This window comes from Nansenia antarctica, assembly GCF_963989245.1.
Source record: "Nansenia antarctica genome assembly, chromosome: 1".
NCBI classification, from domain to species: Eukaryota; Metazoa; Chordata; class Actinopteri; order Argentiniformes; family Microstomatidae; genus Nansenia; species Nansenia antarctica.
The window spans coordinates 57,059,584-57,074,936 of record NC_137674.1 but is presented as its reverse complement, the minus strand read 5'-3'; the positions used below and the strand labels follow the sequence as shown (position 1 = coordinate 57,074,936).

Below are 15,353 nucleotides of genomic sequence, written 5' to 3'. Positions count from 1 at the left end.
GTAAAACAAGGTGATTTTTTTTTTGTCTTTAAAATGCATATTAGAGGCTTCTAAAACAGGAAGTATCTTCAGTAAGGCTACCAAGGTGTACCAAGTAATTCTTTGTTTCTCTGCCCAGCCAGCTTCTCTGACTTTAAATCAGAAAGTTTGGTTGATTGTGTCTTTAAAGTGTCTTTATTGCTGTCACGAGGGATGTTAAATCAAAGCGGACAGATCTTTGACTTTTAGCCGTTTGTAGATACATGGGAAAACAAATGGATGCCAGCAAGTGGGAAACGTTTCTTTGATATCCCTGCCATGCTTTCAATGATTATTTCCAACACGTCTCTGTTTTGCCTCTATGCTAAATTTCACTATGGCACCCTCGACTGAGGAGGGTGGGGCACCAATATGTCCGAAAACAAAGGATGAGAGAGTGTGCTATGGTAACCACAGTATTCACACACACACACACACACACACACACACACACACACACACACACACACACACACACACACACATCACATTGATTTTACTCCCTTGATATCTGTGTTCAAGAACAAGGCTTTTTCATGATTTTTCCATGATTCTTACTTTTAAGACGCTCTCAATATTTTGAGAAATTGATATGGATTTATTTTGATTATTCTACATATCCTATTATTCCAATATGGTATTCTGCTGATATCAAACATATACTTGTTTCAGTGAGGATGTTGCACAGGCAGCAAAAATGGTGAGCAACTGAAAGACACTACAAATATTAAGGAAATTTAGGTCTGTCAAGAAACTATCAAAATGAAACTCGGAATTAGAAAATCAGTAGCGTAGTTGAATAAATCTCTGTCTGCAAGATTGTGCTCTCTATTTTCCTTCTGCTCTTTCAACAGAAAAGGACTGCTTCATTCAAAACAATTTTTTGTGCCGTTTCTGTTATTTTTTTCTCCAGGGAATACAAAAGTGTTTTTTTAGGGCAGCTTGAATGGGAAGGAAATTACAACACAACCCCAAAAAACATCTATATTTTATCTGTCAATAGTGACTCTTTGTATAGCATGCAGACCCTGAAATTAGTTTTGCCATCTGGACAAAACTAAATTAGCATTTGAAAAAGAAAAACGTTGGACCAAATCTCGAGTCCCACATTCGCCGGGTGAATGAAAGGCACACCGAAACAAAAACTCTCCGCTTCTCCCTTTGTAAAAATATTTCTCCAAATACCTTTTTACCTACTTCAGTGTATCATTGTGAGCCAAGGACAGGTTTATTTTTTTCAGTTTCTGTGAAGAAGCTGTTGAAGAAGCTGTAATGATCCCAGCGTGTCCCTCCAGTGTGTAGTGTACTACCTCTGGCTGTGTGCTGTGTGGATTCCCCCAGTGTCAGCAGGAGTGTGGACTGGTACCGTGGGGTGTCTGGCACTCCCCCCCATCGCTGAGCTGCTGACCACTTCATCTTCTGGGATAAAACCAGCCTTTCAGCCCCCTCTCTAACCCAGGGGAGAAGCAGCACTGGAACTCACAGACTGAGACCTGAGGAGGACACCTGATGAAGACAGATGGTGTTGCAGGGTGTGGATTCTTCTCTTTGGCTAATAAAATCGCAGACTGAACTGCAGGTGAAACAGCACAGTATCTTAGGAAATGGACACAACATGTGTATCAAGGGTGTCAAACGTCATTTTAGTAAAGCTGTGATGTCTGTCTCTGTTATTTCCAGGCGCCAGTCCCTATTTCTGAGGTCTGTTGTTGGGTCAGCAAGACTGAGTAGTTTGAAAAAGAAAAGAGATGGAATATAAATGTTTGTGGCCTGCAGTGAAATGCAACACACCCTCTATGCAGTCCCTCAGGACTTTGATTTGAGAGTGCTGTGCTATAAAGCTATATGCTGTATATTATTTTTAGAAGTCTTATAAGGATTGGTACTGTACTGTAGGTACTCAGGATGGCACTTTCATGCCTACTCTCTGACTGGAAAATTACTTTTTTTTCATTGTATTTGTTGATTAGTCCAGCCACCAGTTAAGCCAGCCACATTTCATCTGACGCCTATTGCAAGGGGCATGCAGCCTACTGAGTGTCAAAAGTAGAACTGCAGACCTTTTCCCTGCTAGTCTAGTTGTTAACTGTTTTCTCCCAGCCTTATCCAACTGGTCATTATCGAACAAAGAACACCTCTCTTTGCCCTGATCTTTCCCTAACTCTCTACTGCTGTACCAGGGACACAGAGAGAAAAATATTTAAGATCCAAACGTTATTTTGTCTACGTCTTGTAACCACTAAGCTGCATGCTTATTTTTAACACTGATTTGTAATCTGCGATTCAGTCACGACTCCCCAAAAATGTATTCGCTTGATTAAACTTCCCTTTGTAGTTACCATAATGAATACTCTCTATTGTGAGCGGTTGAGGGACTTTGCATTGTTACCACCAGCTGTGCAGACTGCTTTGAACAGGGGAAAGGGTTTGAAATGGCTTGTAGATTGAATGCGATTTCAAACTGCCATGGCACCCTTTTTATTAATGCCATTGAATTAGTTATTGAAATTAATGTCATGCAGACTGATTAAACTGTAGCCATTAAAGACTCAATTAAGATAATACCTACCCACCCATCCATAAGGAAAGAGTGCCTTATGGTCACCATAGTCAACACGTGTCCTTGGTCCACTTGTGTGATAACCCCAGAAAATTACAAACTCTGTCCGTTATCATGTAATTACAAAGCAATTACCGAAATCACTGTGTAATAACATCTTACCAGTGTTATTATTCTTATAGTGATTACATTGTTACTACATGGCAGTTGCTCTGTATAAGGGCAAGTGAAAGGTAATTATTATCCCAGAACCTGTCTGGCATGTCAGTGACTGCTGTGTAGTGACTGCTACGTATAGTTGACACACAGGTTTTATGTGTGTGCACACAGGGCCAGACGTCCTTCTGTGTTGCTATGTACTCGAGCAGAAACACATAGTCGCCCCTGGGGCTGCTACGTGTTGGCTACTGTGACAGGCGGCAGACATTTTGTTCCCGAAACACTCGCCACACATCAGTCGAGGTCGAGGCCTCGCGGTGCCTTGTGTCTCTCTTTGGCCCAGTGAGGGGACGACGGTGGACAGAATGGTCCCCTGCTCTGCCTTCTGGGAGGTGTTCTTATGACACAGGGACGTCTCGTCAGTCCCTCTGTCCAATCACCAATCACACTCCGGGGAGCCATGGCCGCCACCATTGCCTCCTCACAGCGTGGCGCACTCATGGGATATTAGGCAGGGTTTCCGGCCTTGGCCCTTCACTGAAGCCTGTCGGCCTCGCCGTGCGACCATGCTCCTGTTTTCTGGAACGTGTGCGCCGAGCCGGGAGCGGCGAGCTGTCACACATGTCTTAGCCGGAATTTCAATGGAAGTGAAGTCCGTTCCCCTTCAGTTGTTTGCCTGGGGCTGGAAATTAAGAGTCTTTGTTCCTCCACAATTGTGTATGAATATCTCCGTAAGGATTTTGTTTACCTGTGGTTTCATATTTATTTGTCTGTCAAGTTTTGTTCCCTATTGGGGGTCACTGTTAAGTGTTGGTACAGAAGGTAGCTGTGCTGTGTTTAACAAGGAGCAGGGGCTTGGAGGACTTCTAACAAAACCATGCATTTAGATACTTCCCCAGTCCTTAGAACTGGATCCATTATGAATTCACATGGACATTGTAAATCCCAATTGTTGAATCAACAAATCAAATCAGTTATCATTTATTCATAGCTTTCTACCACACTCCCTTTGAGAGAGTTTTAGAAATATACTGTACATGTATCCATTGGAATACCATACTGTAAGGTGCTGCTAACTACTGCTTTAAAGTTCGAGGACATTTGTGAATTCCATCGTAATTCTCTGTTATAGACACATTTCATTCTATACACTTTGCGCATCTGTCATATCGAATTCCTTGCATGTCCATGGCATAGCGCTGTTCGCCATGACAAACACTACTGCATTTAAAATGGCTTCCAAAATGGCGAAATACTCTCTTTGTTTACTGGTGAGATGTTCTGCTTTGCTAAATCAAATCAAATCAATCAAATTTTATTTGTATAGCGCATTTCTTACAAGATGCAACTCAATGCGCTTCACACAATGAAAATGTTCAGTCAATCAGTCAATCAATCAATCAATACTGACAGAGCCGCGAGCAGGCAAAAGTAAAAAACCTGTATACTATGTAGCCAGGAAAAAATTCCCTTGCAACATGCAGAATTCCTTGCATGTCCATGGCATAGCGCTGTTCGCCATGACAAACACTACTGCATTTAAAATGGCTTCCAAAATGGCGAAATACTCTCTTTGTTTACTGGTGAGATGTTCTGCTTTGCTACAGTATAATAGATTTGACACAGCACCTCTATGCTTCGGCTCCACCATTCAACACCATTAAGATCCAAATCCAGAACAAATCCACCACACATTTAGGTGTCACGTTGTTTTCATAGAGAGATGACTGTGTGTGTGTTTGTGTAGGTGAATAATGTTAAACAGAAAGGAGATGTGGAGGAGGTTTTCTTTTTTTTCGTAGCGTTTGTGTTGGTCGTGGGTCAGCGCTCCATGGTTGGTCCACGCTCTAGTCAGAGAACCAGGAAAAGGGTTGAGTTTTTTCCTTTAGAGTAGCTGAAAATGATGTGTCAAAGGAAATGATACAAGGCTGCATGATGGATGGGTCTTTCTCCCTCTGCTTCTCAATCTCTCCCCACCCGCTCTCTCTCTCTCTCTCTCTCTCTCTCTCTCTCTCTCTCTCTCTCTCTCTCTCTCACTCTCTCTCTCTCACTCTCTCTCTCTCTCACTCTCTCTCTCTGGCACAAAGCGTTCCTTCCATCACTTTTCACATTTCAGCCATATTCTCTCTGTCTCCGTGCCTGGCCAAAGGGAAGAAAAAGCTATTCTACCGGTGTTAAATTGTATTTCCCTTCCTGCACCTACTGCTCCATGATTTGTTTAGGGTGTGGAATTACAATGTGATATTATTTTTGCGGTATACAATATCGCTAGGCGTAGCAGCCAGCCGTTGTTATTGAAATGTTGATTGTGATTAGATTTGTGTACACAGATCTCCCCAGAGATAGAGGGGCTGATTGTGTAGGTGTCAGGCAAGCCCGTTTCTCGGATGCATTTAAATTGAACAATAATGGCTGCTACAAATTGTGCCACAAGGAACCTGGCAGCATGTTTTTGTCTGTCCACTTGCCCATTCATTAATTGATAAACATGTCAGAAAAAAAAGGAAAAAAAAACACATCAATGCCCTAGCTCGATTACCATGCCATCCAAACTACATTACAGAACGATGAACATGCCACTTGCCTCTGGCTAGTTATTTCCTCCCTGTCTATAAAGAGCCGTGTCACCAGTCGAACACAGAACCTTAAAAGGCAGAACATAATAAATGGATGTAGCACAAGCCCTACACCCTGCGCATCACTATCTCTTTGTGTCTGGCAGTTCTGCTAATGACATTTTGTGAGATTAGCTTTTCATAATGGCATTGCTGCTGACCTGTGTGTGCATTCTCCTTCTGCCTTAGTCCCCTCTCTCCTTCTTTCTTTCTCTCTTGTTTTACTCTCTCTATCTCTCTCTCTCTTTACTCTCCCTTCCTCGCTTTCTCATTTCCCCTGGACCTGTTATTAAATCTCACAGCAGTTTGTTGATTTGATTAGTGTGCCCTGTAAAGTTGCTGGCACCATAGGGACTGGAGTGTTATAGACATACCCGGGCTCTCTCTCTTTCTCTCTCTAAGTCAAGTAATGAACTGATTTCTCTGGGGAAACTAGTGGCCATCTAACAACTGGATGCTAGCTTTGTACACAGGCCTGCATACAGCATACCCAGTTCCCTGCCTTTTGTGTGAGAGGGGATCTGTGAAATGTCGATATTGTGGGTGTTCCTGTTTCAGGTGTAAATCCCTCTACTCTCATATGTTTTATTAGAAGATTGAAGAGATATAGAGCCATATCTTTCAGACTAGAGGTCCAACAAAGCATGAACGCAAACACAAAGTCATGAGCAAACCGTCATTGTTTGTTTGGATCAGGAGACCAGGGCTGACTCCAGGCAATAAAAGCAGTGTGTTTTTAGGGGGGTGGCAGCCAATGATGTTGGTCTTCGGTAGACACACAGTAGTGCAGTCAGCCATCGGGCGCTAGACAGTGAAGAACACACTTGTCTACACTGACAACGTCTGAGAGAATAGAAGAGTCTGTCATGATAACCGAGTCTCCTCAGTAATGTCTGTCTGATGAGCAGAATGTGCTCAGGCTTGTGTCTGTCTGATTCTCTCTGTTGTACAAAAGTATTCAGACATGTCTGTGTGGTTATTTTAAAATGGAGGACCTAGCGGTCTCATTCTGTTTCGTAACATTCAAGGACTAGACACTGGATTTGCATGCTTGTACTACTGTATTGTTAGACATTCCAGGTGCAGCAGAGTCAAGAAACCTTTACAATGGATTCTAACATAGATCCCAATTATGCACCAGGTGTACAGTTGTAATCATTGTCATTACATGGGAAAGATCAGTTTGGTTTTCCTTGAATACAGGTATACATTGGCTGCAGCCTTTTGTGTGGGTGTGTGCGTGTGTGTGTGCGTGTGCATGCATGTACAATATTATTGTAATATTGTTACATATTATGTAAAAGAGGGAGTCAAGCAGGGAAGAGAGGGGCTCCGCATCCCAGCTCTGAATATTTGAACCATAGCAACATGTATTTTACAATAGGTTGGCCTGCTAGCGCTACCGTCACCATCCTGCTAATTCACATTGATGACTGTGTTCGAAGCTCTGTGTGTGTGTGTGTGTGTGTGTGTGTGTGTGTGTGTGTGTTTGTCTGTGTGTGTTCTATTCACCTGCTCAGGAACATTACTCTATTCATAGCATAGATTGTACAACATGTTCGTCATGTTTGTAGATCACGTGGTGCAGAGGATGAACCCTATGGCACTGTTTCTGCCTTCTGTTCTTCCATATACGGTAGTTCTCTTGGGGCTTCAGGCAATAGCAGACCTTCTATTCCGATGCAGGAAGTCTCAGTGGGTTGGTAAAAACAGTACATCATGCTGTTGTTTCACAGACTACCAGCATCATTACTCTAAACCCGGTCAAAGGATGCTCTGGGTGGTTTGACAAGCAATTACCTAATGTTCAACTAGTCACCCCCAAAGATATTATTTGGCTACAGTTTTCTGCTTCCCTCCTTCCCCTCTCATCCCCTCTTCCCTCTTCTCCTCCTTTTCCTCCCTGCTTTCCGTCTCCAGCTCCGTTTTTGTTGAGTCAGAGGAAAACCTTCTGCCACTCGGCGATAATGGGTGGCCAGGGAGGAGGGGACTAGCAAACCAGAGAGAGACAACATAAAAAAGGAAGAAAATGTCAAATGCTTTACTACCTGCCCACCTGCAGCATTCTGCCCTCTTAATAAACATACTTTCTGATATCGCACGGCTTGTGTGTAAATGTGTGTGTTTGCTTGCATGCACATGTCTGCGTGTCTGTGTGTGCGTGTGTGTGTGTGTGTGTGTGTCTGTCTGCCTGTGTGTCTGCGTGTGTGCCTCACTGGGTTGTAAATGTGTACGGCGTGCCTTCCATGCACAAAGCTTTTACTACAGGAAAATCCCTGGACATCCAAACAACAAACAGCATTTCATCATAGGGAGCAACTTGGCACCCCCAAATATATTATTTGGCTACAGTATTCTGCTTCCCTCCTTCCACTCTCATCCCCTCTTCCCTCCTCTCCTCTTTTTCCTCCCTGCTTTCCATCTCCATCTCTGTTTTTGTTGAGTCAGAGGAAAACCATCTGCCACTCGGCGATAATGGGTGGCCAGGGAGGAGGGGACTAGCAAACCAAAGAGAGACAACATAAAACATTTAGAAAATGTCAAATATTTACAACCTGCAGCATTCTGCCTTCTTAATAAACATAATTTCTGATATCGCACAGCTTGTGTGTAAATGAGTGTGTGTGTTTGCATGCGTGCGTGTGTGCGTGCGTGCATGCGCTTTTGTGATGGTAGTCACCCCCTGTCGTTCATGTGTTTCAAAGCCAGCACAGTTCAACAATGACTCAAGCATCGTCTATCATGGAGACAAATAAATGAATAAATGAGCAGCATTATTTTGAGTGAAACAACAGTACTCTAGTATTAAGGAGGAGGGTTGAAAGCGCAAGGAAAAGTAAGGGTGGTATTGAGGCTTTAACAATGGGAGAGGTAGAGCATTGAAGGAGTGCAATACAGTAATGGTTCAGGCAGGGGCTCTCATTAGAGCGAAAGGGAAACTCAAAGCAACACTTCTCTGTCTGAAAAATGGCCAATGCTTTACCTCTGGGTGCTTCCAGCTCAGAGGCATTAAGATCTAAGCTTTTTTTTTTCTCCATCTAAAAACTATATCACTTTTCTCTTTTCTCTGAACTGGACAGGCTCCCGAAACTCAGGAAGAGTTACGAGTTGTTCATGGTTCAGTCCATTGTGCAGACTGTCTACTCTTTTGCTTCTCTTTGCCTGCCTTCGAACTGATACGGGTGCTGTCAGATTCCTTTGAGAAGTCATTTATCAAGTGTACGATGCTTATTGAAGTGTTCTGCTATTATTACAGTACATGCCTTAGATGAAGCAAAGCGTCAATAGAATCAGTGATGCTCCGGCAGAGTCCCCCCCCACTCCTCTCGACACCTCTGGTGTAAAGCGGTGATAAACCTGTCTTTAAGAAGGGAGGAAATGTGTCAGATGGGAATCGATCAGATATGTAAACCTGCAAATGAAGTCATATTGAGCCAGAATGTTTTCGATCCGCGCAGTCAAGTCAGATGAGGGTTGCGGTCGTAGCGGGGAAGTGAAGGCTCGTCGATGGTGGCTGTTGAAATGCATGACGGGTGGGTTGATGGAGTGGAGTAGTGGGTCAGGGAGGATAATGGAAGTGAGGAAGGGGTCAGAGAGGTAGCAGGGGAGGGGGGGTGACCAGGTCTTTTCTATTAACTCAGAAGGCAGGCTAAGGTGAGCTGTGGAATCAGGGCTCCTCTCTCCCCTCTGTACCCTGGGCCTTAAACCCCCTGCGGCCTGACTGGAGATATGGACCAGGGGAATATTGCTGAAGGGGTCCAATGGTGATTGACCCTGTGTTTTCATCAGGCTGTGGTGGTCTGATAACATTTCTCATTGTGGTACAAGGACAAAAAAGAAAGGAGAAAAATATTGGATGCCTGGTGCAGCGCTGGCTTTAGGTTGCTCAAAGTTTTGTTTGTTGGAGGTGGATTTAGGCCAGGTCTGTGCATTGACACCTCCAAAGTCCTGCTTTCTTTTCCCCTCAGCATTCCTCCATTCCATTTTGATGAAAACAGTTAAAGGCTTACAGTAGACGTTGTACTTTTTGTACTTTTTTGTACTTTTAGTACACTTTGATTCTGAGTAGTGGGCACATTTGTCTAATTGTATTTGATTGAGCCTTCACTTCCTACACTAACCATGTGGTTAGTTAGTTAAATAGGTGTGTGGGCTTGTGTAATAAGGTCAAGAGCTCTTCAAGACGTTGTTAAGAAGTCATTTTTGATTCTGGTCTTTACTGAATATTAGAATGTGACTAAAGTCGGGGCGTCGACCACACGTCGACCATGTAACTGCAGGGTTCCCGGTTCGATTCCGGCCGCGGACATGTCCTGCTTGTCATCCCTTCTCTCTCTCTCTCACCCATCCTTCCTGTCATAATCTATACTGTCTCTATCAATAAAAAGAAAAATACAAGTGTGACTGCCCCACTCAGAAAAAATAACTGTGACTAGAGTCGGCTTCGCCCACTAATTCTCATCCATTATGACTCACCTTGCTCTCCGGCGGCCCAGGCACTTGACCAGAGGACATTACAGCAGTGGTACTTTATGTTTAGGGCAGTGAGTGAATCATGTTAGGACTTGTCCCTGACCTTAGTGCCAATGGCCAATAGCGGTATCCTTGAACATGCATTGAATCCCAGTAGAGTTTCCTGTATCCAGTGTGGTACAGTACATAGAGACTGAGAGAGGTTTGCATGCTGGTACACTAGGGTCACACTCTGACAGGTGGAGAGGATTATTTGGCTAGACTCCATTTGATAGAGTTGCTTGGTTCGAAGGTTCATCCCTCTAAAATATGTTTATGTGTGTGAATGTGAGTGTGAATGTGAGTGTGAGTGTGAGTGTGAGTGTCTGTGTGTGTGTGTGTGTGTGTGTGTGTGTCTGTGTGACTGTGTGTCTGTGTGTCTGTGTGTGTGTGTGTGTGTGTGTGTGTGTGTGTGTGTGTGTGTGTGTGTGTGTGTCTGTGTGTAAATGATCTGGTTTGGTTACGTGGTTATCTATATTGATGTATTTGTCTCTTGTGTGTGTTGCAGGTATCAGGGTTGTCTCCAGGAGAGAGCCAGGCCCCAGGTCTGCTGCTGGCTCCAGGGGTGCGGTGGGGACAGACGCCAATCAACCAGCTCACACCCTGGGAGACAGACGAACCACCCACTAAGCAGCACCGGGACAGCGAGCCTACAGGTACTAATACACACACACACACACACACACACACACACACACACGTTAGCACACTCACTCACACATTATTTGCATATTCTATGCAGATTGTAAATTGATCGAACAGGAGTTCATATTTCACACGATCGTTTTTTTTTTACAAAATGTCTCCCCTTAACTGCCAAAGTCCTCTAATGGATCTTGACACAGTCTAATTTCAGTGTCACTCTTATTAAGGCCATACCTCCCACTTGAAAACCTGTCAGGAGTGAAGAGCCATACAGTAGTACTGAGAATGACAGTAATGGGTTAAGCAAGTTTTCCTACCATTGTAATGAACTCACCCAGAATGGCTGTGCCCTTGAGCAGTCAATTTCCCTTCATTGCTCTGCTGGCCTCTGCCTCCTGCTCATTGCAAATGTGTCTAATTTAAGAATAATACTGGCACAGCAGCACTTGCACTTCGCTCAACACATCTATATTGCAGCAACGAGGTGGCAACCCTGTGAATGCAGCAAGCTTCCTTGGCAAGCAGGCTATTCTAGACACAATGCAGAGTACTGTAGCTCTTAGTTGATAACTACATTAATTATCTCCCGTCTCAATAAAAATGTAATTAGAGTAGTTGACTAATAATTAAGCCGTCAGCTGAAAGACAGCGATCATACAGTGAGATACAGTAATATCTACAGCAAGTAGTAGTCACAGTCTAATGCTCTTGTTTGGTCTGAGACTGCCTGGAAAAGGAAATCTATGCCTTAACGTGACCAGTTTCTCCATCTCACCATTGTGGCCAGTTTTTGTATTGTCTCGTGCCAGCCGAGGTGGGTGTTCAGAGCAGTGTTCTGTGTTCTCCTTCCCCCTGGTGCGTTCCTCAGGGACCCTGCTGTGTCGGTATGAATGGCCCGTGAAGGCCTGTGGTATTAGCATTGTCTCTGTCCTGCACAAGCTTGGCTCACTACCCCCCAGCCTAAAGCAGAGTGAGATGAGAGTGAGATGTCACCCACCCAGCATGTTGTTGCATATGACACTCAAATCAAGCATTGTGTGGCATATTGACGCGTGTGTGTGCTATACCAAACTGCTACTGGCGTCACCGAACTGAGGCAGGAGAAACTTCTCCACAATTGTGGCAGAAATAATCAACAGTTTTAATGGAAAGTCTACAGCAGGGATTGTTTAAAGATGTTTCAGTTTGAAAGTAAACTTTAGCTTTTGCACAATGAAAAAAATAGCAATTTTTTTAAGCGTTGCCTAAGATTTACCTTATTTGCAATTTGATTTAAATTCATAAATACTATATGGTATTAATTAAGGGTTGATTGAGCAATTCAATACATTGAAATATAATTCTTTAAAAGGATGAAGGAGCACTTAAAAAACGACCAATATTTCATCCTCATATATTTTAATAACGGGGTACAAGAGATTAATCAGGACTAGGATCCATTTAATGTTAATGCAATTACTTTTCCCTTCTTAAACCTTTCATTATCTTTGCTGCAGAGGCCTATAAATATGAGTGCATGTTGGCCCGGCCTAATGAGCTCCATCTTGTACTTAATTATATATATTTTTGTAAAAAAACAGATTGTAGTTCAGAAATGTACAGGATCTCTCTCACACACAAGATAGAGATAGATACTGTATGTATCAAATTGTAATCAGTGCTACCAAAAGAGGTCACCCTGTTAAAACTTATCATAACCAAACTACAAGATTTGGAATTAGTATAATATTCGATTTTCTCTCTCCAAGTGATTTAATCCAGTTTCTGCTTGAGCTGAAAACAGAGGAAATTAAGTGCAACCCTTGAGATGATTAGCTGAAGGTTTGATGTGAATTATGCAAGTGTAAAATGCCCCTTGCACTCCCTTTAAGACATTCTGCTCTGTTCCCACCAGCTCTTCCTTTTCTTCATAGACTACGATGCATGGAGGGCCAGTGTCATGAATAATGTGTTTTTAATATTTTTCTTTTCTTTTGCGTGTCATGATTTTAGCCTTTCCGCCCCTCTCTGGAGTATCAGGCTATTTTTGTAGCAGGGCCCGTGGAAGGCTGCAGGGAGGTAGGGAGGGTACAGGTCCAAGGCTGCATAACTTCTGAGATTAATCAGATTGGTTATGAGCCCCCTCTCCCTGGTGCTGATCTTCACACCCATGGCACTCTTAGGTCCAGGCTCCATGATGATGAAATGTAATTTCGGAACCAATTTGATCTCTAGCCTCACAAGCGTTTTCACACCGTCACACAAAATAATCTCTGGCCACATGGAATCGCGTATTCAAGTAAAATAATATACATAAAGAAAAACCATTGAATGAGAAGATGTGTCCAAACTTTTGACTGGTAGGTCCTTTAAGCTAAGACATTGGTCTTCCATTGTTTTATCACTCAATGTTTTGATTGAAAGTCAAATTTTGAGACATTTTCAAGGTTAGATATAACGTATTTCTTGAAACTCTGTAAAGGTAGGTTGGTTATGCTAAAAGTAGGTTGCTTACGTTCTGATTCTCCACCGACAGTTAACAATATCACAGCACTGGTGTAAAGTGGAGCCTTTTTATTGTGCAGATTTTATTGTGCAGATACCAAAATAAAAAAAAGCGGTATTAGTGACGGATCACATTACGCTACTTGCACCAGTACACATGTATCGAATATCAAATACAAACATTTAATCATGCAAAAAAGAAGAAGCTAAAATAGCCGTATCTTCGTTGTCAGGGTATGATGCACTTCGTATTGGCCATGCGTTCTAAGTCGTGTACAAGTGTGGACATTGAGATAGTAGTTAGCCATGACTTACACCATACAGACGTATCATATTGATATGTACATTTCCATTTTTTATATTTAGTAGATACTTTTATACAGTGACTCTGCGTCCTCGTTTTCAACACACGCTCCCGCATCGCTGACCACACAATACCAAATACTCCCTCACAGAGTTTTCATAAGTTCGCCGTGTCAGCTCTCGAAATCGGCGTAGTCATGTGGCCGTGAGGTGCAAACGATATCAAAGCTTTGTGGATTCAGCCTCAAGGCAGAGACCTAACTGGCTCACTCAGTGAGGGTAAATATATGCACTCACATGGTTAATAGTATTCATCATTGATGCCGTGTACTGCACCCCGCTGATTTAATGTATTATAGAATATTATAAGAATAAGAATTATACATGAAATAACATGTTTGGTGACCAAACACAGAGCACCACTGACACCTGTGGACTGGTGTGTTACCTCCTCTCTGATGATCTGCACTGTGACTCTCCTTATTATTTATTAATTTATCAATGTATTAATTTGTCCAGTCCCAAATGAACACCTATCCCTTAGATACTACAATGTAAAAGAAAAAGTCCTAGTTGTTTCAACTGCCTTATCATTTCAATTTCAGTCCACTTAGGATAGCAAGTTGGGTTTATTACATTTAAAGTCAAGTCCACTTAGGATAGTAACTTGGGTAAAATGTCTCTGATGTCTATTCAACTTCATAAAGTAAGTTGTGTTGACTCAACTTGAATCAGATTGAATCAGCGCATTGAATGAAGTCAAAACTCAGTCAAATCAATTGTTCAGTAAATGGTTCTACCAAGAATCCTCTTTGATCATGTATTTCATATTAACTTTTGATTGTCTTCTTTGCTTTTCTTTTATTAATTAACAATGTATTGTTAAATGTATGGAGTTATTCAGTTATTCATCATTCAGTCAACTTCCTAACATTTACTGAGAAGTTTACTTCTAGTTCCCCCCCCCCCCAAAAAAAAAAAAAAAAAAAAAAATCTAACAATTAAAAAAAAATATTGTTGAGTTTACATTAGAACATGATTTGAGATAGAAACAGTGTACCCCCCCCTCCCTATAGGTTGGATAGAGCAGGAAGCAATATGGCAAGCAATATTAAACTCTGAAGGTGAATTGAGCATAGGCTATAATTTAAGATGAGATTGCCCATGAGATTGTCCATGATGTAAATTATGCATTTTTAAATTCAAACTTCATGTCCAACACCCAGTACTCTCTTTGATGGCAATTGAATCCCTTTATGTTGCATACATGTTATTACCATTAAAAGGTGCAATGAGGCTACATGGTGAGGTTTTGTTTTGACCTGGAGACTGATAATACACACAGTGGATAGTAACATTACAGTCTATTCTCATGACTATTTGCTAAATTGTAACTAAAAGGTTGATTGTATTCTCTTTCCCTCCCTGTCCCCAACTCTCCTTCCCACCCTCCCTGCCCTCCCTCTCTACCCCTCCTACTCCACTTCCTTTCCTTTTCTTTCCCTCTCTCTCCAGGTCCCCCGTGGGTTCCTTCAGTAGCTGCAGTAAGCCAGCCCAGCCTCCTGCCCCACTGCTATGCCCTCCCCCAGCCCCCCTTTAGCCACAGTGTAACTGTCCAGTCGCCCATCATAGGTGTGACCCCGTCCATCCAGGCCCCCATGCCCCCCCACCATCCCCTGATGACTGCCCATTTCCAGTTGAACCCCCACTCCTCCCAGCAACCTCCCTCCATGGTGCTCAACATGCCCAGCCAGCCCCACTACCCTTCCACCCAGCAGTCTGTAGCCCCCTCACCCCACACAGCCCCCGGCAACCATGTGGTCCACCCGAACCCCCACAGTGTGATGGGGAACGGCCATCTGACCTCCCACCCCCCTCACGCCCTCATCCAGCCCCCCGCGCTGCCCTTGACCAACGGGCAGTCAGCACACCAAGCCCAGAACACAGCGTCTGCCAATCAGGATGGTGGTAATGGGCTGCAGATGCTGCGGACGGTGGGAATGGGGAAGTACGAGTTCACGGACCCGGGACATCCTAAAGGTAAGAGAGGCTTTAGG

The 15,353-nt window shown here is 43.2% G+C and overlaps 1 protein-coding gene across 1 annotated transcript in view; it reads left to right on the top strand.

The window, feature by feature from the left end:
- Positions 1 to 15,353, top strand: part of klhl29 (kelch like family member 29) — a gene marked incomplete at both ends in the record, with an annotated part of 175,692 nt that overhangs the window by 35,163 nt on the left and 125,176 nt on the right. Inside the window, 2 exon segments of the mRNA XM_080540434.1 lie at positions 10,373 to 10,520; positions 14,812 to 15,336. Coding sequence (XP_080396560.1) covers positions 10,373 to 10,520; positions 14,812 to 15,336 — 673 coding nt within the window.